This window comes from Gopherus evgoodei, chromosome 1 (genome assembly GCF_007399415.2).
Source record: "Gopherus evgoodei ecotype Sinaloan lineage chromosome 1, rGopEvg1_v1.p, whole genome shotgun sequence".
In the NCBI taxonomy this organism is placed as follows: domain Eukaryota; kingdom Metazoa; phylum Chordata; order Testudines; family Testudinidae; genus Gopherus; species Gopherus evgoodei.
The window spans coordinates 235,283,859-235,308,833 of NC_044322.1; the positions used below are offsets into that span (position 1 = coordinate 235,283,859).

A 24,975-nucleotide genomic window follows, 5' to 3' on the forward strand; every position below is an offset into this window, starting at 1 on the left:
TTATTGCAGATTATGTGCCATAATTTGTCATCAGTTTTTAAGAAGGGTCTGATCCTCCAAGGCCTTGCACTTTCTGCAGTCATTTATGTGCACAAATCAGAATTCTCTCCTTGCCTTCACAATGATTGCAGTGCTTTATACCCACTTTACACAGGGGTAGGTGACTACACAAGGGGCAAAGTGCTTGAGAATCATGCCCAGTATATTTAATATACACATTTGGTTATTAGTATCAATCACAGTTTCAAAAGCTTTCGTCGGGAAGCCCATCCTAAAATGCCACATGTAGTACTTAAATCTGCTTCATTTAAAAGCAGTCATATCAGTCACTGCAGCATTTGCACAAACATGTTTCACTATGCATTTTGGCAGACCAAAGGTAGAGTTCAGCTTTGTGGTCTGGCTCCTTTCAGCATTTTTAGTTGAATATTAATAAGTACAAAAACATACTTTACAGTAAAAGGAAGGTTACAATTTTGAACATACACAAGAGTCAAAAATTGCAGCAATAAAGCACCCAGTCTCTGATCTCACTTACACCAGTAATAGAGTAGTTCTGGTGATTGCAATGGATGATCTACAGCCCCCACCCCCATCCCTGAAATACAGAAGTATGCTATATAAATCAGAGTTAAACAGCTAGCTCAATTTACTCAAGTGCAAGTCAATTTACATAGCTCTGAGTATTACCATTCTCACGCTTGTAAGGTTGCACCCCTTGGGTTGCCAATCCTCCAGGATTGTCCTGGAGTCCCCAGGAATTAAAGATTAATCTTTAATTAAAGATTGTCATGTGATGAAGCCTCCAAGAATATGTCCAAACAAAATTGGCCATCCTAGCACCCACATGCGGAATTGAGGCACACACATTCAAATATTACAGTCACTGCTGATTAGATTCAAATATTACAGTCAGTGCTGATTTTTCTTGATTGTATCCTGTGCATATCTCTGATATTTCTAAGGAAAAAGCTGCAACCTGATGATTCCCATTAGTATATGATCCCACATGACGATGAGAATGCTATGTCAGCTAGCTGCAAGTGATGCTCCATTTGCCTCTGATGTTAGGGTCACAAAGCACACATGAATGGTGACTCCACCTGCAGCTGATTGAGGACAAGTTGTTCCCTGTGTGATTTTTTTGTATACAATTGCTCTGTACTTGGGAGACAGACTTGTCCTAGCTTACAGACAGCCCCCCAACCTGAAGCAAATACTCTCCAGCAACCACAGACCACACAACAAAAACACTAACCCAGGAACCTATCCGTGCAACAAAGCCTGATGCCAACTCTGTCCACATATCTATTCAAGTGACACCATCATAGGACCTAATCACATCAGCAAAGCCATCAGGGGCTCGTTCACCTGCACATGTGATATATCACAATGTGATATGTGCCAGCAATGCCCCTCTGCCATGTACATTGGCCAAACCAGACAGTCTCTATGCAAAAGAATAAATGGACTCAAATCTGACATCAGGAATCGTAACATTCAAAAACCGGTAGGAGAACACTTCAACCTCTCTGGTCACTCAGTAACAGACTTAAAAGTGGCAATCTTGCAACAGAAAAGCTTCAAAAACAGACTCCAATGAGAAACTGCTGAACTTGAATTAATATGCTGTGATGGGTTGGATCACAGAAACCCCCTTGGGAGCTGCCAACCGATGTGCCAAGACTACTTCTATCCCTGCCTACCCTGCCAGCTCAGGGCCCCGGCACCCTGTCTTGCTGAGCCAGACACTTCCGTCTACTCCAACAAAGACCCAGGGTCTGAATTACTTGCTCCAAAGCTGCAGGTTTACCTGAAAGCAGCTGACAGAAGTGTGCTTGTCTTTAGCACCCAGATGTCCAACTCCCAATGGGGTCTAAACCCAAATAAATCCGTTTTACTCTGTATAAAGCGTATACAGAGTAAACTCATAAATTGTTCACCCTTATAGCGAGATATGCACAGCTGTTTGCTTTCCCAATTATTAATGCATACTCTGAGTTAATTAATAAGTGATTTTATTAAATACAAAAAGTAGGATTTAAGTGGTTCCAAGTAGTAATAGACAGAACAAAGTAAGTCACCAAGCAAAATAAAATAAAATGCGCAAATCTGTGTCTAATCAAACTGAATACAGATAAGATCCTCACCAGTTCCAGAATGCTCCCTTTTACAGGCTAGCCTGGGTCCTGCAATCACTCACACCCCTGTAGTTACTGTTTGTTTCAGTTTCCTTTAAGTATCCTGGGGTGGTGGAGAGGTTCCTTCTTTAGCCAGCTGAAGACAAAATGTAGGGGTCTCCCAGGGGTTTAAATAGACTTTCTTTTGTGGGTGGAGACCACCTCCTCACCCTGTGTAGAATCCAGTCACAAAATGGAGATTTGGAATCACATGGGCAAGTCACATGTCCATGCATGACTCAGGACCTGCAGGCAGCAATCATTACCCACGTGCTATCTTGAATGTCCTCAGGTAGACTTCTTATGTGGATTGGAGTCTTCCAAGCTCTTTTGTCTGTTAAATGCTTCTGGATTGAGCACTTAATTTGCACATTCCTTTCCCAGGAAGTGACCAAAAGGACAACTTGAGATCAAGCAATTATACAGCCAATATTCATAACTCTGAACACATAAATGGTGCCTGCATACAACTAGGATGAACATAACCAGGAGATAATAACCTTTACATGTAGCAAAACCCTATTCCAGTTATATCATACATACATTTATGAGCACCTCCACCCCATAAAGCCTTATGGGGTACACTGTCACATATGCAAACTAGATACCATCAATTTAGGCTTAAATAGAGACTGGGAATGGCTGAGCCATTAAACACATTGATTTTATTTCCCCATGTTAAGTATCCTCACACCTTTTTGTCAAACTGTCTGAAATGGGCCATCTTGATTATCACTACAAAAGTTTTTTTTTCTCCTGCTGATAATACCTCATCTTAATTAATTAGCCTCTTAGAGTTGGTAGGGCAACTCCCACCTTTTCATGTTCTCTGTATGTGTATATATATCTCCTTACTATATGTTCCATTCTATGCATCCGATGAAGTGGGCTGTAGTCCACGAAAGCTTATGCTCAAATAAATTTGTTAGTCTCTAAGGTGCCACGAGTACTCCTGTTCTTTTTGCAGATACAGACTAACACAGCTGCTACTCTGAAACTTGTCTTGAGCTGACATTCCATTTTACTTGAAGTAGTTGAAAGAGCCATGCCCAAATGTAATTTGACCATGACATTTCCTAGCATTAAACTTTTATATCCATGCTAGAGTGTTATCATTATTCTTTTGGTATCACCATTCCACAAACTTCTGTTGATTTTTTTTCAGTATCTTACATTTGTATATTACTGTAACTTTCATCTACAAATATTTCCAAACACTTTACAAACTACACATATACTAAAACAGGGGTCGGCAACCTTTCAGAAGTGGTGTCTTCATTTATTCACTCTTGTCATAAACAGATGGTTAAGGGTTAATGTCTCTTTTACCTGTAAAGGGTTAAGAAGCTCCGTGAACCTGGCTGACACCTGACCAAAGGACCAATGGGGGGACAAGATACTTTCAAATCTTGGTGGAGGGAAGTCTTTGTTTGTGTTGTTTGTTTTGTTCGTTGTTTGCTCTTGGAGCTAAGAGGGACCAGACATACACCCAGGTTTTCCCAATCTTTCTGAATCAGCCTTTCATGTTTCAAAATTGTAAGTATAGCCAGGCAAGGCAGATTAGTCTTATGTTTGTTTTCTTAACTTGTAAATGTGTCTTTTTGCTGGAAGGATTTTTACCTCTGTTTGCTGTAACTTTGAATCTCAGGCTGGCGGGGGGTAGTCCCTCTAGTCTATATGAATCTGAGTACCCTGTAAAGCATTTTCCATCCTGATTTTACAGAGATAAATGTTACCTTTTCTTTCTTTAATTAAAAGCTTTCTTTTTAAGAACCTGATTGATCTTTCCTTGTTTTAGAATCCAAGGAATTGAATCTAAACTCACCAGGGACTGGTGGGGGGAGAGGAGGGAGAGATGATTAATTCCTCCTTGTTTTAAGATCCAATGAGTTTGGATCGGTGTGAAGCTTCCCAAGGCAACCCAGGGAGGGGAAAGTCTGGGGGGAAAAGGAGGGGATGGTTAATTTCTCCTTGTTTTAAGACCCAAAGGGTTTGGGTCTTGGGTTCCCCAGGGAAGGATTTGGGGGAACAGAAGTGTGCCAGACACAGACTTCTGGCTGGTGGCAGCGTTACCAGATCTAAGCTAGGAATTAAGCTTAGAAGGGTCCATGCAGGTCCCCCACATTTTTACTCTAAAGTTCAAAGTGGGGGAAAAAACCTTGACAAGTCTAATTTAAGGTTTCGCATGCCAGTAATACGTTTTAATGTTTTTAGAAGGTCTCTTTCTATAAGTTTATAATATATAACTAAACTATTGTTGTTGTATGTAAAGTAAAAAAGGTTTTAAAAATGTTGAAGAATCTTCATTTTAAATTCAATTAAAATGCAGAGCCCCCCAGACCGGTGGCCAGGACCCGGGCAGTGCGAGTGCCACTGAAAATCAGCTCATGTGCCACCTTCAGTATATGTGCCATAAGTTGCCTACCCCTGTACTAGAATCAGATCCCATACTGCTGAAATGTAGCCAGAAAAGTTGGCTAGAAACTAGAATTCCTTCTCTGCAGGAAATCCCAAAGTATAACCTCCCTCTCCCCTTCCCACCCCCTCAATAAATAAATAAACAAACAAATAAACAAAAAATCACCAAAAACGCTGCTCTGAAATAGAACAAAAAATGAAATTACAAAATGTCCCCTGGGATGGGAATTCCAAAATTTTATTTAGAAAAAAAGAAATCAAGACATTTCCTTTTGACCTTTTCAAAATATTTTTGAGGCTCCCCGAGATGCCTAGAGCCCTTGCAGCCTGCCAGGTGGGAAACTGGACAGCTTGGGTTTCCTATTAGTTGGTGCTCCCAGAGCTTCTGGGATCTGAGGAGCCAGGAACCCTGGAACTGTGTATTTCAAAGCAGACTGCCTGGTGGGCTGCCCCAGTGCCAAGGACCCTAGGGGAATAAGTCTCAGAGCCCAGATCATCTGACACAGGCTTGCGCTGCAGGGCTATACAATTGCAGTGTGGATGTTTTGCCCCTTCCCTGCTCATGGGGTTTCGAAACCAAACTCCAGCCCAGGCCTGAAGGTCTACACTACAATTTTGTAGCCCCAGAGTCGAAGCCCCATGAACCTTGGTCAGCTGACCAAGGCCAGCCATTGCTGTGTGGCAGGTATTTTGTCACACTGTAGACATACTCTGCAGGACCTGAATTTGAGGTATCCCATCTGGCAGGCTGCCCCAGAGCATGGGAGGCTAGGGGTATATCTACACAGCAGCTGAGAGCCAGCCTTCCAACTCGGGTAGACAGGCTTGCACTAGCTGGGCTCAAGCCAGTGCACTAAAAATAGCAGTATGGAACTTGTGGCTTGGACTTTCAAGCCCACCTGGGCCCCTAGGCTTGAGATTCTGAGCTCCAGCCTGAGCCACAATGTCCAGCTGCCTAGCCCCCAGAGTACGTTTACACTGCAGTGGGGAGCTTGGCACCTACCTGACACCGTAATTATCACCTAGAAAAGCATCGAGCTTTAAGAGCAAGAATTGGATTTTTTAACAATTTCAAAACTATTTCTTTTCTCCTAAATGCAATATCAGAAACAGCTGACTGATTTGTGCTGAAACGTTACCAAAAAATAAAAATTCATCCTAAAACAGAAACAAGCATGGGGAATTTCAGCCTGAATGGTTTAAGTCTGGCAAAATCATAAGCAACTGAAAACATGGGTTTATAATGGTAAGTGTTGGGCAAGTTTAACTAGAGGCACCACTGTCAGCTCTGCCTTAATTCTATATTTTTGATAACTTTTATTTTTAAGTATATTTACTTAAGTACTCTCCCTTTCTCCGCCACATCTATTTCTGTATACTTTTATATACACAGTGGCCAAAATTTTCAAAACTAGAGGTAACATTTTCAGAAGGGCCTAACTGATTTAAGAGTCTAAGTTTCATAGATTTTCAATTAGATTTAGGCTTCTAAGTACTTAAGTCACTTTTTAAAATGGGACTTAGGCACTATTGAAAATTATATCCTACATGCCTTAAGTTGGCTCCTAAATCCTTATTTATGCTTTTAAATAAGTTTCCTGATTTGGGTGCTCCACACTTTTGAAAATTAGGGCACTTTTAAATGCACCAAAATAAGGATTTTAGAGTCTAACTTTAGGCACCCAGTTTTGAAAATCTTGGCCAGTACTTCAAAAGTGTACCTAACAATTGCAGATATTTATGGCCCAGTTATATTTCTGTGAACAAATTCCACATTAGCATACAGTCCATGTTAATATATTCACCTATGTACCTAATCCTCTAAACCGGTTACATCCAGTGAAATATTCAAAATATACCATCAAATAAGAATGAAGGCCTAATTCACAATGCTGTAAGGGTATTATACTATAAAGTAAATGGGAATCTATTTCAGTGTTTTGAATTTTGATTAGTGAGTTGTCGGAGTCATTTAACCACATTTATGTTCATCACATGTGGCAGCTCAAGGATTAATGCTATTAATGCAGAGGTGGGCAAACTACGGCCCGGAGGCCACATCCGGCCTGTGGGACCCTCCTGCACAGCCCCTGAGCTCCTGGCCTGGGAGACTAGCCCCCGACCCCTCCCCTGCTGTTCCCTCTTCCCCACAGCCTCAGTTCAATGTGCTGCCGGCACAATGCTCTGGGCTCTTTGAGCTTTTGCTGGGCAGCACAGCCGCAGAGACGTGGCCTGACCTGGTGCTCTGTGCTGCGCGGTGGTGTGGCTGGCTCCAGCCGGGCGGCATGGCTGCCTATCCTGGTGCTTTGGGCAGCACGGCTGTAGCACCACCAGCCACCGGTGCTCCGGGCAGGGAGGAGTGGGGGTTGGATAGAGGGCAGGGGAGTTCAGGTGGTGGTCAGGGGGTGGGGGTGTGGATAGGGGTCGAGCATTCAGAGGGTGGGGAACAGTGGGGTTGAATGGGGGCAGGGGTCCTGGGGGGGCAGTCAGGAAGGAGAGGGGGGTTAGATGGGGCAGCAGGGGACAGTTAGGGGCAGGGGTTCTGGGGGCAGTCAGGGAGACGGGTGGTTAGATGGGGCAAGGGTCCTGGGGGGGAAGTCAGGAAGGAGAGGAGAGGTTGGATGGGGCAGTGGGGGGCAGTCGGAGTGGAGGGTCTGGGGGTCATCAGAGGACAGGGATAGGTGGATGGGGCAGTGTAGCAGGGCATGACAGGAGCCTTTATCATTATTGTCACAAATATTTCAAGAGTAATGTAGCTAAATTCCATTAAAATGGTGAGGAAAAATGAAAAGGATCATTTAGCCTTCGAATGATGGAAAAACCTTAAGTAATAAGAACATAAGAACAGCTGTACTGGGTTAGACCAAAGGTCCATCCAGCCCAGTAGCCTGTCTACCGACAGTGACCAATGCCAGGTGCCCCAGAGGGAGTGAACCTAACAGGTAATGACCAAATGATCTCTCTCCTGCCATCCATCTCCACCCTCTGACAAACAGAGGCTAGGGACACCATTCCTTACTCATCTTGGCTAATAGCCATTAATGAATTTAACATCCATGAATTTATCTAGTTCTCTTTTAAACCCTGTTATAGTCCTAGCCTTCACAACCTTCTCAGGCAAGGAATTCCACAGGTTGACTGTGCACTGTGTTAAGAACTTCCTTTTATTTGTTTTAAACCTGCTGTCCATCAATTTCATTTGGTGGCCCCTAGTTCTTATATTATGGGAACAAGTAAAGAACTTTTCCTTATTCACTTTCTCCATACCACTTAGGATTTTACATACCTCTATCATATCCCCCCTTAGTCTCCTCCTTTCCAAGCTGACAAGTCCTAGCCTCTTTAATCTCTCCTTATATGGGACTCATTCCAAACCCCTAATCATTTTAGTTGCCCTTTTCTGAGCTTCTTCTAATGCCAGTAGATTTTTTTTTGAGATGAGGCGACCACATCTGCATGCAGTATTCAAGATGTGTGCATACCACGGATTTATATAAGGCCAATAAGATATTCACCATCTTATTCTCTATCCCTTTTTTAATGATTCCTAATATCCTGTTTGCTTTTTTTACTGCCACTGCTCACTACCCCTATCCACGATGACTCCAAGATCTTTTTCCTGATTACTTGTAGCTAAATTATCCCCCATCATATTGTATGTATAGTTGGGGTTATTTTTCCCAATGTGCATTACTTTACATTTATCCACATTAAATTTAATTTGCCATTTTGTTGCCCAATCACTTAGTTTTGTTAGATCTTTATGAAGTTCTTCACAGTCTGCTTTGGTCTTAACTATCTTGAGCAGTTTAGTATCATCTGCAAACTCTGCCACCTCACTGTTTATCCCTTTCTCCAGATCATTTATGAATAAGTCAAATAGGATTGGTCCAAGGACTGACCCTTGGGGAACACCACTAGTTACCCTCTCCATTCTGAAAATTTAGCATTTATTCCTACCTTTTGTTCCCTGTCTTTTAACCAGTTCTCAGTCTGTGAAAGGATCTTCCCTCTTATCCCATGACAACTTAATTTATGTAAGAGCCTTTCGTGAGGGACCTTGTCAAAGGCTTTCTGGAAATCTAAGTACACTGTGTCCACTGGATTCCCCTTGTCCACATGTTCATTGACCCCTTCAAAGAACTCTAATAGATTAAGCAATAAAAGCAATGTCCCTCTGCCAAGTACATTGGCTAAATGGACAGTCTCTAAGCAAAAGAATAAATGGACACAAATCTGACATCAGGAATCATAACATTCAAAAACCAGTGGGAGAACACTTCAACCTCTCTAACCATTCAGTGACAGACTTGAAGGTGGCAATTTTGCAACAAAAAAACTTCAAAAACAGACTCTAGCGAGAGACTGCTGAACTCGAATTAATATGCAAATTAGATACAATTAACTCAGGCCTATACAGAGACTAGGAAAGGTTGGGTCATTACACTAACTGAATTTATTTCCCTATGTTAAGTTCTCCTCACACCTTCTATGGGTCATCTTAATTATCACTTCAAAAGTTTTGTTGTTTTTCCTCCTACTGATGATAGCTCATCTCAATTGATTAGACTCTTCCTGTTGGTATGCATACTTCCACCTTTTCATGTTCTCTGTATGTACAAATATCTCCTGTCTGTGTGTTCCATTCTGTGCATCTGAAGAAGTGAGCTGTAGCTCACGAAAGCTTATGCTGAAATAAATTTGTTAGTCTCTAAGGTGCCACAAGTACTCCTGTTCTTTTTGCGGATATACACTAAGTCGGCTGCTACTCTGAAACCTCTAATAGATTAGTAAGACATGATTAGACTTACCGGTCTAGAGCTCTTTTAAAATATTGGCGTTACATTAGCTATCTTCCAGTCATTGGGTACAGAAGCCAATTTAAAAGACAGGTTACAAACCATAGTTAGTAGTTCCGCAATTTCACATTTGAGTTCTTTCAGAACTCTTGAGTGGCTGCCATCCTGTCCCGGTGACTTATTACTGTTAAGTTTATGAATTAATTCCAAAACCTCCTCTCGTGACACCTCAATCTGTGACAATTCCTCAGATTTGTCACCTAAAAAAGCTGGCTCAGGTGTGGGAATCTCCCTAACATCCTCAGCTGTGAAGACTGAAGCAAAGAATTTATTTAGTTTCTCCGCAATGATTTATCATCTTTAAGCGCTCCTTTTGTATCTCGATCAGCAGCTCTTTGGGGACAGCAGACATAAGTATCTGGGAATTGACTGTATTCTGACAGCTAGATTGTGCCTGTAGGCACAGTTGTGAGCAAGGAGTAGACTTGGAAACAGAGACTTCCTTCTGAGGCACAATTCCCTCTTGATTTCTCCTTACTCTGGGGCACTAGCTGCCTCAAGGAAGCCTTTCTGGGTGTGGTATGGATGGGGCCATAATACCAAACCCCCTACGTGACAGGTTTACTATGGATGTAGGGACTCTGCATCTTTCTGTTGACCAAATACACTGAGATGTGCCATCCCACAGCATCTCTGTAAGCATTATAATACTTCCAGAAATTGTTAAGAAGTTGATGCACCCTCATTCCCATCTCATCATGGTTTACACCCCTAAGCACCATTAATGAATCCTAAGTAATGATGGTGACAAACAGTTAAAGCATTCACAATCATTACAGTAACATAATGAAACTTTGCGCGCGCACACACACATACTAACTTACTTACTTAGTCACTTAGTTATTTTTGGGCAGAAATAATGTGGAAAATTTTAGCCAAGAATGTGCATGTGTGAACAAGGAACTTAACTATTTAGCAACTTTAACTGTAGAGTTTGTTGCTAGATGAATGTTGTATACTTCCTGAAATACTGAATCAGATAAGAGAGAACTTTTTCTTATATTACCTCAACATGGCCTCTTTCAGTCAAACTATACATATCTGAATGCATAGCTCACTCTTTGTTACAAGCCATTAGGCAGTAACTTGTTTCAGCCCATAACTAGAAATATGTATGTAGGTTTTGTGGTGTGAGAGAGCACAGCAATCAAGAATAAGATGCCGTCCATCATCCTTAGCTTGATCTGGAGAAGCATCTATTTGAGGCTGTTCTTTCTCCTCAAACTCCCACTTACTGGAGTGATCCCATGAATTCTCAGCTTTTCTGAGATAACCACCATTGCAGTTTATTTCCCCAGTCCTAAACATCTTGATCTGATATTTGTATAGTGTGATTAAAGTTCTATTTATAAAGAGTTTATAAATGATTAATTAATTGTAATAGATTGCTAAAGAGTCAAACTGGTCAATAGATTGCTTCTAACCATGGATAACAACTTCCACTGACATCTCTATAACTATGTATAACACATACTACCCCTGTCTGTAACATGATTATGACTTCTAGTAATCATTTATTGACCCTTTATAAATCATTTATAAATTAAACTTAGGGTGACCAGACAGCAAATGTGAAAAATCGGGACAGGATGGGGGTAATAGGAGCCTATATAAGAAAAAGACCCAAAAATCAGGACTGTCCCTATAAAATCGGGACATCTGGTCACCATAACGAAACTTTATGTAAAGTCTGACCAAATAAACAATTCTGTCTAAGCTCTTCAGATTTCAATAGAACAAGTCTATGAAGTTTTCTAAATTTAGGATTAATGAGTCTTAGTTGCAAGGAATTCACGTTCTTGATTTGTAAGAAACTACATTAGAAATGCCATGCTCAGGGATATTCTCAATTAAAAATGAATCTTACTTTATTAAATGACCATGTTTGATGCTTCAAAAATTTGGGATGCAATTTGTTATAAATGCAATACTTCACTTGTTCATCAAAAATTAAATTTATTAACACTTGTGAGCTTTAGAAAACTTTTGATTGAATAGAAGGACATGTAGTTTTTAACTATACGCAGGCTTCATGGAGTTTATAAGTTTTTGGCCAGAAACAAATGATAAATATTTTCAAAGTTATTAGCTGTCATATTAGAACATATAGATTAGGCATTGTGAAAGAGTTAAAAGCAACCTTGGCTTCTAGTGAGGTTTGGCTTGTTTACGAATACTGCAATCTTTATTAAAGGTACCCAATAAATTCATAAAGATGTGCTCTTATCTTGGTTTTGGCAAACTGAAAGTGCTTTTAGACTTTGGGGCCAAAACTTTGCAAAGGGTTTTCAAATTGACAACATAGTGAGATTACACGTGCATAAACTGCACTAACCGTACTTGCACTATCCTCAGAGAAACAAACTATTTTCCACCATTTTCATCTTTCATTTTTTCATTCCTAAGCTTTTGAGAATTTTATCTGTGTTAAGTAGTTTTAGTTTTTCAGCTGTCACAAAAAGATGGGGAAAATGTCAAGGCTGAATGTTAAAATAAGCAAGCCTAAATGATATATACCAGATATCCCCGTGGGAAGGCAAAACAATCCCTTGTTTAACTCACAAAGTCTATTTATTTATATCTATCGTTTTTTATTAGTCCAAGTCATGATAGTCCTTACTGTGTGTGCAATTACCAGTTTTGTGTATGTCATTTGGGTGCACATTTATTAACATTTGGACCCTCCCAGTCCCATTGCCACATAAACCAGCTTCAGTCAAGCTCCAATACAATAGCATATCCATGTCACCAAGGCAATTAATTATTGTAACCTTAAGCATTTCTTGGCTGCGAGCCACATTATGGCACACAGCAGGACATGACTGTGTGATTCAATTTACCAAGAAAGAGAAAGCACCTAATCCTGAGGATTTGGTGTGAAAGCCCTTACACAGCTAGTCAGTCATCACCTGGGGATGATGGCTGTGTTGTTATTGTTAGCAGAATTTCTGAAGAATGAAGTTTTCTGAGTTATAATGCATGCTAATCCCTGACCAAATTCACAGAATAAAACTAAAGGAAGGGGTCAGTACACCACATTTAACCCCTTTAAAAATAATGATTTCTTTTAAGTGAGCCATTGCATCCATGCATCATGCTGGGAAAGATTTATGATTTGGCTTGAGTCTGTTATTTTCTGTGTGCAGGTCTCATGAAGTGCAGAAACTGCTGCAGGAATCAGATCATAGGAGCAGATGTACAAACTCAGTAGTAGCAGCACAATCATTAATAATAAAAATTCTTTGTACTCTGAGATCCTGTGCTGAAAAGCACCTAAGTGCTTTTGCAAACAGGACCAAAGTGCCTCCGAATGCTGAATTCACACAATGAGTCAGTGGCAATACTAGATTCTGATATCACTGACGCAGGTGTAATTCTATTGATTTATACAGGTGTAAATAAGAGCAGAATCAACATTCTGTTGGTGTACATTTTTTTAATGTGTGAGGCTCCAGATATGGCCATGCTTCCTCATATACATAATCTGGAGCACCACACCTCAGTACATTGTTTAAAAGTTAAAAAAGCATATCATACTATTTGTCTACATACATAATTTGATCCCGTGACCAACAGCAGTGGTGAAAGCTCCTATGCTCAGTATCAGGTCCCTGAGACATTCAGGTTTCCCCAAGTAGGCAGGCTTTTGAATTCCCATTGCAATTCACAGATCTTCAACAGTAAGATTGATTTGTTTGTTGGTTTTATGAAAACTTTAACAGAAGATGACATGCGTTAATGTTTTTGAGGTGTGTTACATCTTCTATGTGAGGGATGGAGAGAGACATAATCAATGAAGAATGTTTCATTAACTAGCTACTGTACAATGCACTGGGTGAAAGTTGGCATCAGACAGATTATGTTGCTTGAGCAGGAAAATAATTCTTGCTAGAAAAGTGCATTCATCATTTTTCTTATATACAATGAAAATTCAGCTCCTACTAGATTTTCTTGCTCGTATCCAGAAGAACCCTCCAACTTCACATACTTTGGGGGTGCAGGAGAAATGCTTTGACTACTGAGTAGGGCAGTCATCAATCATCTGAAAGGGCAGATTCAGATAATGAACCTAGCATCCAGCCTACAAAATGGTTTCTAGGTAACTTCTTCTCAACAGTGCAGCTATTAATAAGACAGTCTGGCATACAAAAATGAGATTCTTTGCTGAGGGGTTGATCCTGTGAAGGAAGGAAGCCTGGATGGAAATAGGCAAAACTAGGAGAACAGAGAAATACCAGCTGAAAGGGTGAAAACTGGTCTGTATCTTCTTTCATATAGGGCTAAATAAGCCCTTCTAAAAATCTGTTGAATTACATCATTGCTTTATATGCTGATTATAGATGGCTGGACTGCTGAAGTTTTGTATTGCAAGACATCGTTCATTGTTGCATCACGCTAGTGACATTATAGTCATGATGGAAATTTATTATTATTCATGAATTGTTTGTACTTGTGTCCAGAGAGAGAATGCCAAATTAATCTCCTAGTATACCTGGCCCAACTCTCCTTGATTTCAATGAAAGATGAACCTGCTTACAGTTGGCCACAATTTGGCCAAAGAATAGGAGCTGAAGGAAGATGATTATTATTTGTATTATAATGGTGCCAAGATGCCTGAATCAAGACTGGAGTCTCATTGTGTTACACAACACATATCTTATGAGACAGTCCCTGCCCCAAAGAGCTTACAAACCAAAGAGTCGAGAGAGAGAGAGAGAGAGAGAGAGAGGAACAGTGGGAGGGAAATAGAAATGCAGACAGTGAAGTTATTTGCCCAAGGGCACAGAACAGGTCAGAGGCAGAGTTCAAAACAGATCCCAGGTCTCCTTTGAATTCTGTGCTACATTCACTAGTCCACTCCAGTGACAGAATTTAATTTAATTTTATACCACACAGATTTGTGGGGCAGATGTGAAAAGTTATAGCCACAAGTCTGGCAAGTGATAGAACTACAAGTGTATTAAGAAAGAACTTCTCAACAAGTCACACACAAAAAACAATATGTTTTATGCCACTTATTCTGTTTAGTTTTTGTCTTTTTTTTAAAGCCTCCATCCCAATAAAGTATATTTTGCAATGGTGATAATGTGGGAGTAATCATGACACTGATATGTGCAGAATTTAATTATATCCACAAGGGCTGTACAATGTCATGCTTTATATTATGGTTCAAAAGACACAGCATGAAATATAGTAGCTTGCGAAAGAGCCAGTCAAGCCAAGATATGGATAGTGCTGTAATTCAGGAGTAACTCCACTGAGGTCAGTGGAGTGACATTGGTGTAACAGTGGTGTGAGAAGAGAATCAGAACTTCTACTTGTGAAACACAGGAGCTTATGTTATAGGTATCATGATATTCTCTATTCCTGGACTAATCAAGCATTAACATACCACAAGGTATATAGTTACATTGGATGCCCATTCTCCTCTTAACCCTAGATCTATTGGTGACACCAGAGACCAATATTTTAACACATTTTTCAAATTGGATGTATTATATATTAATGAGGCCTCTTCTGGCCCTACATTTCTATGATTCTGTAATTGTACAACTTGAAAAAATTAATGCCTATATTTAGTGCCACAGGCAATAGTACACATTTGCACAATTACAACTGATTAGCTTCCTGCTGTCAGAATGCTAACTGAAATTGGTATATTCAAATACCAAGCCAACCTTCCCTAAAAATCTCTACTACTATACCTGAGCAAATAACCCAACTGAAATTCTGTAAGTAAATTGATTTCTGGAAAGCAGCGCTGTCAAGTGATTAAAAAAATGAATCTGTTAATAATAGAATACCATTTATTTAAATATTTCTGGAAGTTTTCTACATTTTCAGATATTTTAATTTCAATTACAACACAGACTACAAAGTGTACAGTGCTCACTTTATATTTATTTTTATTACAAATATTTGCAGTGTAAAAACCAAAAGAAATGGTATTTTTCAATTCACCTAATACAAGTACTGTAGTGCAATCTCTTTATCATGAAAATTGAACTTGTAAATGTAGAATTCTGTACAAAAAAAACTTCATTCAAAAATAAAACAATGTAAAATTTTGGCGCCTGCAAGTCCACTCAGTCCTACTTCTTGTTCAGTCAATTGCTCAGACAAATTTGTTTACATTTGCAGGAGATAATGCTGCCCACTTCTTGTTTATAGTGTCACCTGAAAGTGAGAACAGGCATTCTCATGGAAGTATTGTAGCTGGAGTTGCAAGATATTTACATGCCAGATGTGCTAAAGATTCATATGTTCCTTCATGCTTCAACCACCATTCCAGGGGACATGTGTCCATGTTGATGATGGGTTCTGCTTGATAACAATCCAAAGCAGTGCAGACCAACGCATGTTCATTTTCATTATCTGAATCAGATGTCACCAGCAGATAGCTGATTTTCTTTTTTGATGGTTCAAGTTCTGTGTTTCCAAATCAGAGTGTTGGTCTTTAAAATAGAGCAAGGAACATATAATTCTCACCCAAGAAGTTCAGTCACAAATTTAATTAATGCATTATTTTTTTTAACAAGTGTCATCAGCATGGAAGCGTGTCCTCTGGAATGGTGGCTGAAGAATGAGGGGCACATGAATGTTTACCATATTTGACATGTAAATACCTTGTAATGCCAGCTACAAAAGTGCCATGCAAATGCCTGTTCTCACTTGCAGATGACATTGTAAATAAGAAGCGGGCAGCATGATGTCACGTAAATGTAAACAAACTTGTCTGTCTTAGTGATTGGTTGAACAAGAAGTAGGACTGAGTGGACTTGTAGGCTCTGAAGTTTTACATTGTTTTATTTTTTAGTGCAGTTATGTAATAAAAAATAATCAATATTTGTAAGTTGCACTTTCATAACAGAGATTGCACTACAGTACCTGTATAAGGGAACTGAAAAATACTATTATCATTTTTACAGTGCAAATATTTGTAATAAAAATAATATACACTTTGATTTAAATTACAACACAGAATACAATATATATGAATGTAGAAAAACATCCAAAACATTTAATAAATTTCAATTGGTATTCTATTGTTTAACAGTGTGATTAAAACTGTGATTAATCATGATTAATTTTTTTAATCACGATTAACTTTTTGAGTTAATCATATGAGTTAACAGCAATTAATCCACAGCCCTACTGGAAAGCTTTTGCTAACAGCAGTAATATTTTTATTTTACATGCAAGAATATACTTGGTTTTGCATCTAACCTTACAGTAAAAATATCAAACAGCATTATTCTTAGCTACATTATACTTTAAAAAACCTTCCTGAAATTTACCAGCCTTTCTGACTACAGGTGGTATTATATATAGCTAAGAAAATGAATGCATAGCTGATGAAAGAGTTTTATAGTACCTGATAAGACCTCAGGCATTAATAGGACATTAATGCATTCTTCATTTTTCACTGACAGCTGGTTAAAGAGGTATGCAGCAAAAAATCTGTAAAAGGCTTAAAAAAAAACCCAAACAAGGTGCATCTATACTTTTCCCTCCCCACTCTCCCTTGTTAAGAAATGATTTAGAGTAGTTGGCCCTCTCTTCAGGATTCAGTGCAAAACTGAGGTTCCGACCATGTCTGGTGTTAGGAATCCCACAGCATATTTTGTAACTGGAAAAATACCATGCTTGGCATCCGTTTCAAATATGAATAGGGGTAATAATATCGGAAGCAACTATCTGCATGATGTCTTTCTGCTACTAACCTGGAAGTCTATGCATATCCAGGAACCTATCCCTCCAATCTGGCTTCCTTCCTTTCCACTCCATTGAACCATTCTCAGCAGTGTCTGGATAACTTCCTCCTGACCAATTTTCAGGGCTTGTGTTTCAAACTCACACCCTTTGGCCTCTCCACTGCTTTTGATACTAGGGATTGTTGATTCCTGCCTGACATCGTCTCCTTCTTTGCCTTTTTCATCATTGTCCTCTCATCACTCTTCCCCTACCTCTTTGGGTGTTCCTTCAGTGTCTCCATAGGTAGACCCACCTCCTCCCCTCTTTCATTTCTTGAGACATTCCTAGAGGTAGGTCCCTCAGGGCACTTTTCTCTCTCGTCTCCTTTTCTGCCTCTCTCTACACCCTGCCCTCAAGCACTGTCATTCATTCATACAGCTTAAGCTCTACACACTGACAACTCACAAACCTACCCCCTGACTGGTCTCCTTCCGCCCAGTCCTGCATCTTAGTAAATCTCACTGACATCTTCTCCTGGGTGTTTTACTGTCAACATAAATTCACAATGGCTAAAACTGAACACCTGATCATTCCTCTCAAACCCTCTTCGTTTTCCAATTCTCTGTCATCGTCATCCCCCCTACAACTCTGACTTTAACCTAGGGGTCAATATCAACTCCTCCTTGTCCCTGTACAAAAATCAGTGGGCAGCAACATCTTCCTAAATAACATTTTTGAGATCCATCCTTTTCACTCTATTTATACAAGCAGTACTCTCATGCAGGTAATCATCATCTCACATCTTGATTATTGTAACAGTCTCTTCATAAACTAATAAGCTATAAGGCCAGAGAGAACCATCATGATCATCTAGTCTGACATCCTGCACATTGCAGACCACAGAACCTGGCCTACCCACTTATACAATAGACCTATAAACTCTGACTGAATTACTGAAGTCCTCAAATCTTGAATTAAAGACTTCAAGTTACAGAGAATCCACCATTTAGGCTAATTTAAATGTGTAAGTTATCCATGCCCCATGCAGCAGAGGAAGGAGAAAACTCCTTATGGTCTCTGCCAATCTGACTTGGTAGAAAATGCCTTCCTGACCCCAAATATGGCAATCAGTTAGGTCATGAGCATGTGGGCAAGACCCACCAGCCAGATACCCGGGAAAGAATTCTCTGTAGTAATTCAGAGCTCTACCCATCTAATGTCCCACCACCGGCTGGTACGAATACTTGCTGCTGGCAGTTGCAGATCAGCTACATGCCAATGATGCCATTGTAGGCAGTCCCATCATACTATCCCCTCCATAAACTTATCAAGCTCAGTCTTGAAGCCAGTTAGGTTTTTTGCTCCCACTGCTCCCCTTCCAGAACTTCACTCCTGATAGCTAGAAACCTTTGTCTAATTTCAAGTCTAAACTTGCTGATGGCCAGTTTATATCCATTTGTTCTTGTGTCCAAATTGGTGCTTAATTTAAATAACTCCTCTCCTCCCTGATATTTATCCCTCTGATGAATTTACAGAGAGCAATGATATCTCCCCTCGGCCTTCTTTTGGTTAGGCTAAACAAGTCAAGCTCTTTCAGTCTTCTCTCATAAGGTAGGTTTTCTATTCCTCAGATCATCCTAGGAGTCCTTCTCTGCACCTATTCTAGTTTGAGTTCATTTTTTGTAAACTTGGGAGACCAGAATTATAGTACAGTAGTGCCTCACAGATGTTCCTGAAAAATGCGACTTTAAGCGAAACGATGTTAAGCGAATACAATTTCCCCCATAAGAATGAATGTAAATGGGGGGGTTAGGTTCCAGGGAAATTTTCTTTTTGCTGTACAGTACGTACTATAGTTGGGAGATACCCCTGCCTTACCCCACATAGGCACAGCCCACTGGCACTGGAGACAGTGAGGCAGGTAAGGAAGGTGAAGGTGCTGTAAGCTAGGACAAGCAGATTGTGCAGCTGCGGCAGCTTCCACTACTCTGCAAGCACCAGGGGTGGGGGGCTCAACCCTCAGCCACCCACTCCACCTCTTTCCCCAAGCCCGCTTAACCCCTCCTCCCCCTTTACTCCTCATGCCACATCCTCACTCCTCTCCCGCTCCCTCCCCTGCCTCCTGCCCTCAGCAATCAGCAGGCTTGCAGCATTTAGGAGGGAGGGGAGAGGAGTGAGAACATGGCACACAGACTCCCCCTCCCTCCCCTGCCTCCTGAATGCCACAAGCCAGCTGATTGCCGTGGGCAGGAGGCAGAGGAGGGAGAGGGGAATCTGCGCACTGGGTCATAGCTCTTCCCTCCTCCCTCCTAAATGCCACAAGCCAGTTGGTTGCCGCGGGCAGGAGGCAGGGAGAGGAGAGAGAAGGTGCTGATTCGCAGGGTCTGCCAGTGGGTGGGAGGCGCAGTGGTGAGGGCATAGAGGAACTGATAGGGGGACTGCCAGCTGTGGACAAAGCAGGCAGTCAGATAATGTTATAGCAAAGCATTGCACAACTTTAAATAGAGCATGTTCTGTAATTGAGCAGAAACGTAAGATTGAAACAAGGTTAAGCGAGAGGACATTAAGTGGGGAGTTACTGTATTCCAGATGAGGTCTCACCAGTCCCTTGCATAATGGTACTAAAACTTCCCTGTCTCTACTGGAAATATCTTCCTGATGCAGCCCAGGGCCGCATTTGCCTTTCTTACAGCCACATCCCATTGGTGGCTTATAGTCATCCTGTGATCAACCAATACACCCAGGTCTTTCTCCTCCTCTGTCACTTCCAACTGACAAGCCCCCAGATTATAGCAAAACTTCTTGTTGTTACTCCCTAAGTGCATGACCTTGCACTTTTCACTATTAAATTTCATCCTAGTACTATTACTCCAGTTTACAAGGTCATCTAGATCTTCTTGTATGATATTCTGGTCCTCCTCCGTATCGGCAATACCTCCCAGCTTTGTGTCATCTGCCAATTTTATTAGCGCACACCTACTTTTTGTGCCAAGGCTATTAATGAAAATGTTGTTTAAATAAGGTTAGGCCCAAGATGGATCCCTGGGGAATTCCACTGAAACTTACCTCCAGCCTGACAGCTCACCTTTCAGTATGACCCGCTGTTCTCTTCCCTTTAACCAGCTCCTTATCCACCTTTCAGTTATCATATTAATCCTCATTTTCTCCAATTTAAATAATTATTTCCCATGCAGATCTGTATCAAATGCCTTACTGAAATCCAGGTAGTTTAGATCTACTATATTTCCTTTATCTAAAAAATCAATTATTTTCTCAAAGAAGGAGATCAGGTTGGTCTGGCACAATCTACCTTTTGTAAAACCATGTTGTATTTTGTCTCAATTACCATTTACCTCTATGTCCTTCGCTACTTTCTCTTTCAAAATTTGTTCCAAGACCTTGCATACAACTGAGGTCAAACTAATGGTCATGTAGTTTCCTGGATCAAGTTTTTTCCTCTTTCTTAAAAATAGGTATTATATTAGCAATTCTCCAGGTAGAGGGTTTAATTTCTGAGTTTGCAGATTGATTAAAAATCCTTGCTATTGGGCTTGCAATTTCATATGCTAGTTCCTTTAATATTCTTAGATGGAGATTATCTGAGTCCACCCTCTTCCCGCCAATTTAGTCCCATTAAGCTGTTTGAGTTTGACTTCCACTTCAGATGTGGTAATTTCTGCTTCCATATCCTCATTACCATTGGCCACCCTGCCACTGACCTGTGCTTCTCATTAGCCTTATTAAAAACGGAGGCAAAGTATTTGTTTAGGTATTGGGTCATGCTTAAATTATCTTTAATCTCTACTCCATCCTCAAGGCTTAATGGTCCCACTTCTTTCCTTGTTTTCTTTTTATTTATATGGCTCAGAACTTTTACTATTGGTTTTAATTCCCTTTGCAAGGTCCAATTCTGCTTGGCTTTTGGCATTTCTCATTTCTCTCCAGACACTTTCTGATCTCCAAGAGATAGTTTCCTTGCCAATCCATCCCATCTTCCATTCCTTGTAGGCTTTCTGCTTTCTCTTAATCACCTGTTTAAGATGCTTCCTTATCCAGCTTGGTCTGCAACCCTTCCCTACAAATTGTTTCCCCTTGCTTGGGATGCAGGCTTCAAATAGTTTCTGCAGCTTTGACTTATAATAATTCCAAGCCTTCTCCACATTCAGATCCTTGAGCTCTTCAATCCAGTCCACTTTCCTAACTAATTCCCTTCATTTTTTAAAGTTTGACCTTTTAAAATCAAGGATCCTAGTTGCAGATCTATTTGTGTTTATCCTTCCATTTAGTTTAAATTAAACTGAATTTGCTCATGATCACACAAACCAAGGTTGTCCCCGACAATCAGTTCTTCTATCAGGTCCTCACTACTCACCAATATCAAATCTAAAATGGCCTCACCACTTGCTGGTTCAGCCATTGTTTGGTGAGAAATCTGTCAGCTATCACATCCAGGAAAATCTGGGCCTTACTATTATTAGTCACACTTGTCCTCCAATCTACATCTGGGAAGTTAAATAGTCTCTTATAATCATACAATTTCCAGTGGTATTTATTTAATTAAAAACATTAAAAAGGTCTCTATCCATATCCAAATCAGACCCTGGGGATCTGTAGCATATCCCAAGCACCATCCCAAGGAACATCTGGTAGCTTTCTTCTTCTGACCTATGTGACACCCACATCAACCTCCATCCTGTTCATGCAAAACATTGCCACCAGGATAGTCTTCCTGGCCTATCAGCCTGATCAAGTCCCCCCCATCTTCTCCATGGCACCAAGTTCAGGTTTTGTCTCATTGCACTACATAAATCTTCTCTTCCCTATTTATTTGACTTAGTTTCTTATTGTATCATCCTCCCCACCAATAACCATCTCCATGCTTTCTGCCACACCTTCCCTGAACTAGTCCATGAAGCTATTACCACCTCCTCTTTTAAATCCTTCCTGTAGACCCACTTCTTCTGCAAAGCCTACAACAAACTGAAACTTGCCAACTAAGCCTTCTGCTTATTCATGCAGCATATTTCTCTCAGATAAATTAAATTCTTTGCACCATCAAGATCACTAGCCTTTGCTGAATACATTTTACAGATGATGTCCCTATCCTTCTTCCCCTCATATATGCATGCAAACCATACTCTCCCCTTGTTGTGTCATATCTGAAATTGGTTTGTAAACTCCTTGGAGTTAGGGGTCATGTCTTTGTTTTGTGTTCCTAGCACCCTTTTGGGAACTATTAAAATAAACAAATATAATAATAAAATAGTTGTTAGAGCACCAGACTCTGTTCCTGATTTAACCCACACAAACTAGTAGCCTGAATCCCTACCCCTCCATGTAAGATCAGTTGGCTTTTTCCCTCTGAGCTATAGGCAGGTTGCTTTCTGTCATTTTTTTTCTAGAATTAGAGTTATGATCATCTCTAATTTCCACTTGAGACCTATGAAAAATGTTTGAAGGAAGCACAGATAGACCAGACACCACAAGAAGTATTTTAGTTCGCTGAAGTAGGATTTTGCAAAAGGAAGCCCTGTTCCTGTTCCTGCTCCTGCTGTTCAGGCCCTGATTTGCCATTCAGCAATGCAAACCTAATCTATCCAGAAAATTAAATAAATGATGACATTTTGCACTCCTGTAGCACTGTCTGCCTTAATCTCAAAGTGCTTTTACATACAGGAATTCATTTAGTCTCAGCACCTCTGCGAGGTACTGTAGATAGATATTATTATCCCTATATTGCATATGGGGACTTGAGATGCAGAGAAGTTAAATGTCAGTCAGGAAGTCTCCTGTACAGCTGAGTATATAAATTAGATCAACTGATTCTTAGATTTGTGTGTAAGGCCATCCTTCTTCTCCTATACATTACAAAACATATATCTGGCTTATTTAGTTTAAGTGCCATTTGTTTTATGTCCTATTGTTCAAAACTGGACAGTTTCCCTCGGGCAAGCACCATGGCCAGTCATAATTCTATACATGGCATTATTTTTTCAGACAAGAACAAACGTGGGGAAAGAAAACTATGGTAGCTACAGAGTATCAGAGGTGTAGCCGTGTGAGTCTGTATCTACAAAAACAATGAGGAGTCCGGTGGCATCTTAAAGACTAATAGATTTATTTGGGCATAAGTTTGCGTGGGTAAAAAACCACTTCTTCAGATGCATGGAGTGAAAAGTACAGATACCAGCATAAATATACTGGCACACGAAGAGAAGGGAGTTACCTTACAAGTGGCAAACTGGTGATGACAAGGCCAATTCAGTCAGGGTGGATGTGGTCCCCTCCCAGTAACTGATGAGGAGGTGTCAATACCAAGAGAGGGAAAATTGCTTTTGTAGTAAGCCAACGTCTCCCAGTCACTAGCTACAGAGTGATCTTGTTTGTATATTTTTTAAAGAATCAAACCAATGCCTGAAATCTGTAATCTTATAAGCCCTTCTTAGTATTCAGCTGCACATTTCTGTCTGATAAAGAATGAGACAGAAACCTAATGACTGTTTGTTTTATCTGCAGTAATATAAACTTAGACATTGCTGATACTGTATTGTCACATTTCTGAAATACAGCAGTGCCACCTACAGACCAGGCTAAATATAGTGCCCCATAAAAACATTTTACTCCACATCAACATTTCAATACGTAAAAAATACAGCAAGGATTTTACTCACAATTCAGAAGGAGAATCTTTTTCACAAGCATAAAAGCACGTACATAAATCTGGGCTCCAGCCAGACTATAAAATATACATGCTAAACACAAATAATTGTGGAAAAACATTCTTTTGTTTTCATATATACACGCTAAGGCAAAGCAAAGCAAATCTCATGCTTCAAATCCCACGCTTCAGGGCGTAACCTGATCCTGTGCATTTCTTTGTGTCCTATGTACAAGTCCTTTCTAAATGAAATGATTCTGTGGACCCCTCTAATCTCAAAGGCCAGAAAGTTGCAACACATGCAGGAATTTACTCACATATGCCTAACTGACAGAACCTCGAAAGACAGCAGCACAATCTGCCAGCAAGGAATCCCTGCCTACTTATATGTTTTACAATCATGAAGTTGGAAAAAACAATAAATTTGACCTGCCAATCAATATTGAAACAGTTACAGTTTCAGCAAAGTACTCGGTAGTTACAATGTAAATGCATTATTTTACACCAAAAATTGTTACCACGCTATTTAAACTGTAGAGTCGATAAGAAAAAAAAATAAAACAAAACAAAAACAGCAGCAGCAACTGGAGAAATTTTACCATTAAAATCTTCTATGGTATACTTCTAACTGCTTCAATTATAATGGGGGAAGGACAATTTTAAAGATGAAAATTTACATTTGTAATTACATCCATTTCTCAACTGATTTATATTTAAAATTTCCCCAAAATTTATCCTGAGACCAAATCAAAGTCTGTAAAATCAGATCAGATGAACCATATGTGACCAGACAGGGTGAATATTAAACTGATATAGACTTGAAAGTCAAGTTAGAAAGCTACCCTGAGTTATACTCCTTTGCGCCTTTCGACCTACATCTTCTGATAATACTGACAGGAAAAGGAACACATACTGTACATAGAAAATACTGTACTCACCCACTGTCATGCCATCCATGTAACGCTTGATGATATCAAAGGAATCCCTTAGATTTCCTTCTGTTATGTCAAATATGATATCTGCCTGGTTGGCTGGGAGCACAGGTGTTATGGCTCGAAGAAAAATAATCTCTGTGATCAAAAGCATCACAAAATTTGTTAAAGGATTTGAAGTCAATTTAATGTGGCTAAGCTCAATACTCAGTCTACAAAATTAATTGTGTTGA

The 24,975-nt window shown here is 40.1% G+C and overlaps 1 protein-coding gene across 1 annotated transcript in view; it reads right to left on the reverse strand.

Annotated features, from left to right (window-relative positions):
- Positions 1 to 24,975, reverse strand: part of FBLN1 (fibulin 1) — a 114,747-nt gene that overhangs the window by 8,961 nt on the left and 80,811 nt on the right. Inside the window, exon 16 of the mRNA XM_030539612.1 lies at positions 24,749 to 24,880. Within this exon, the coding sequence (XP_030395472.1) occupies positions 24,749 to 24,880 (132 nt within the window). The remainder of the gene's footprint in view (positions 1 to 24,748; positions 24,881 to 24,975) is intronic.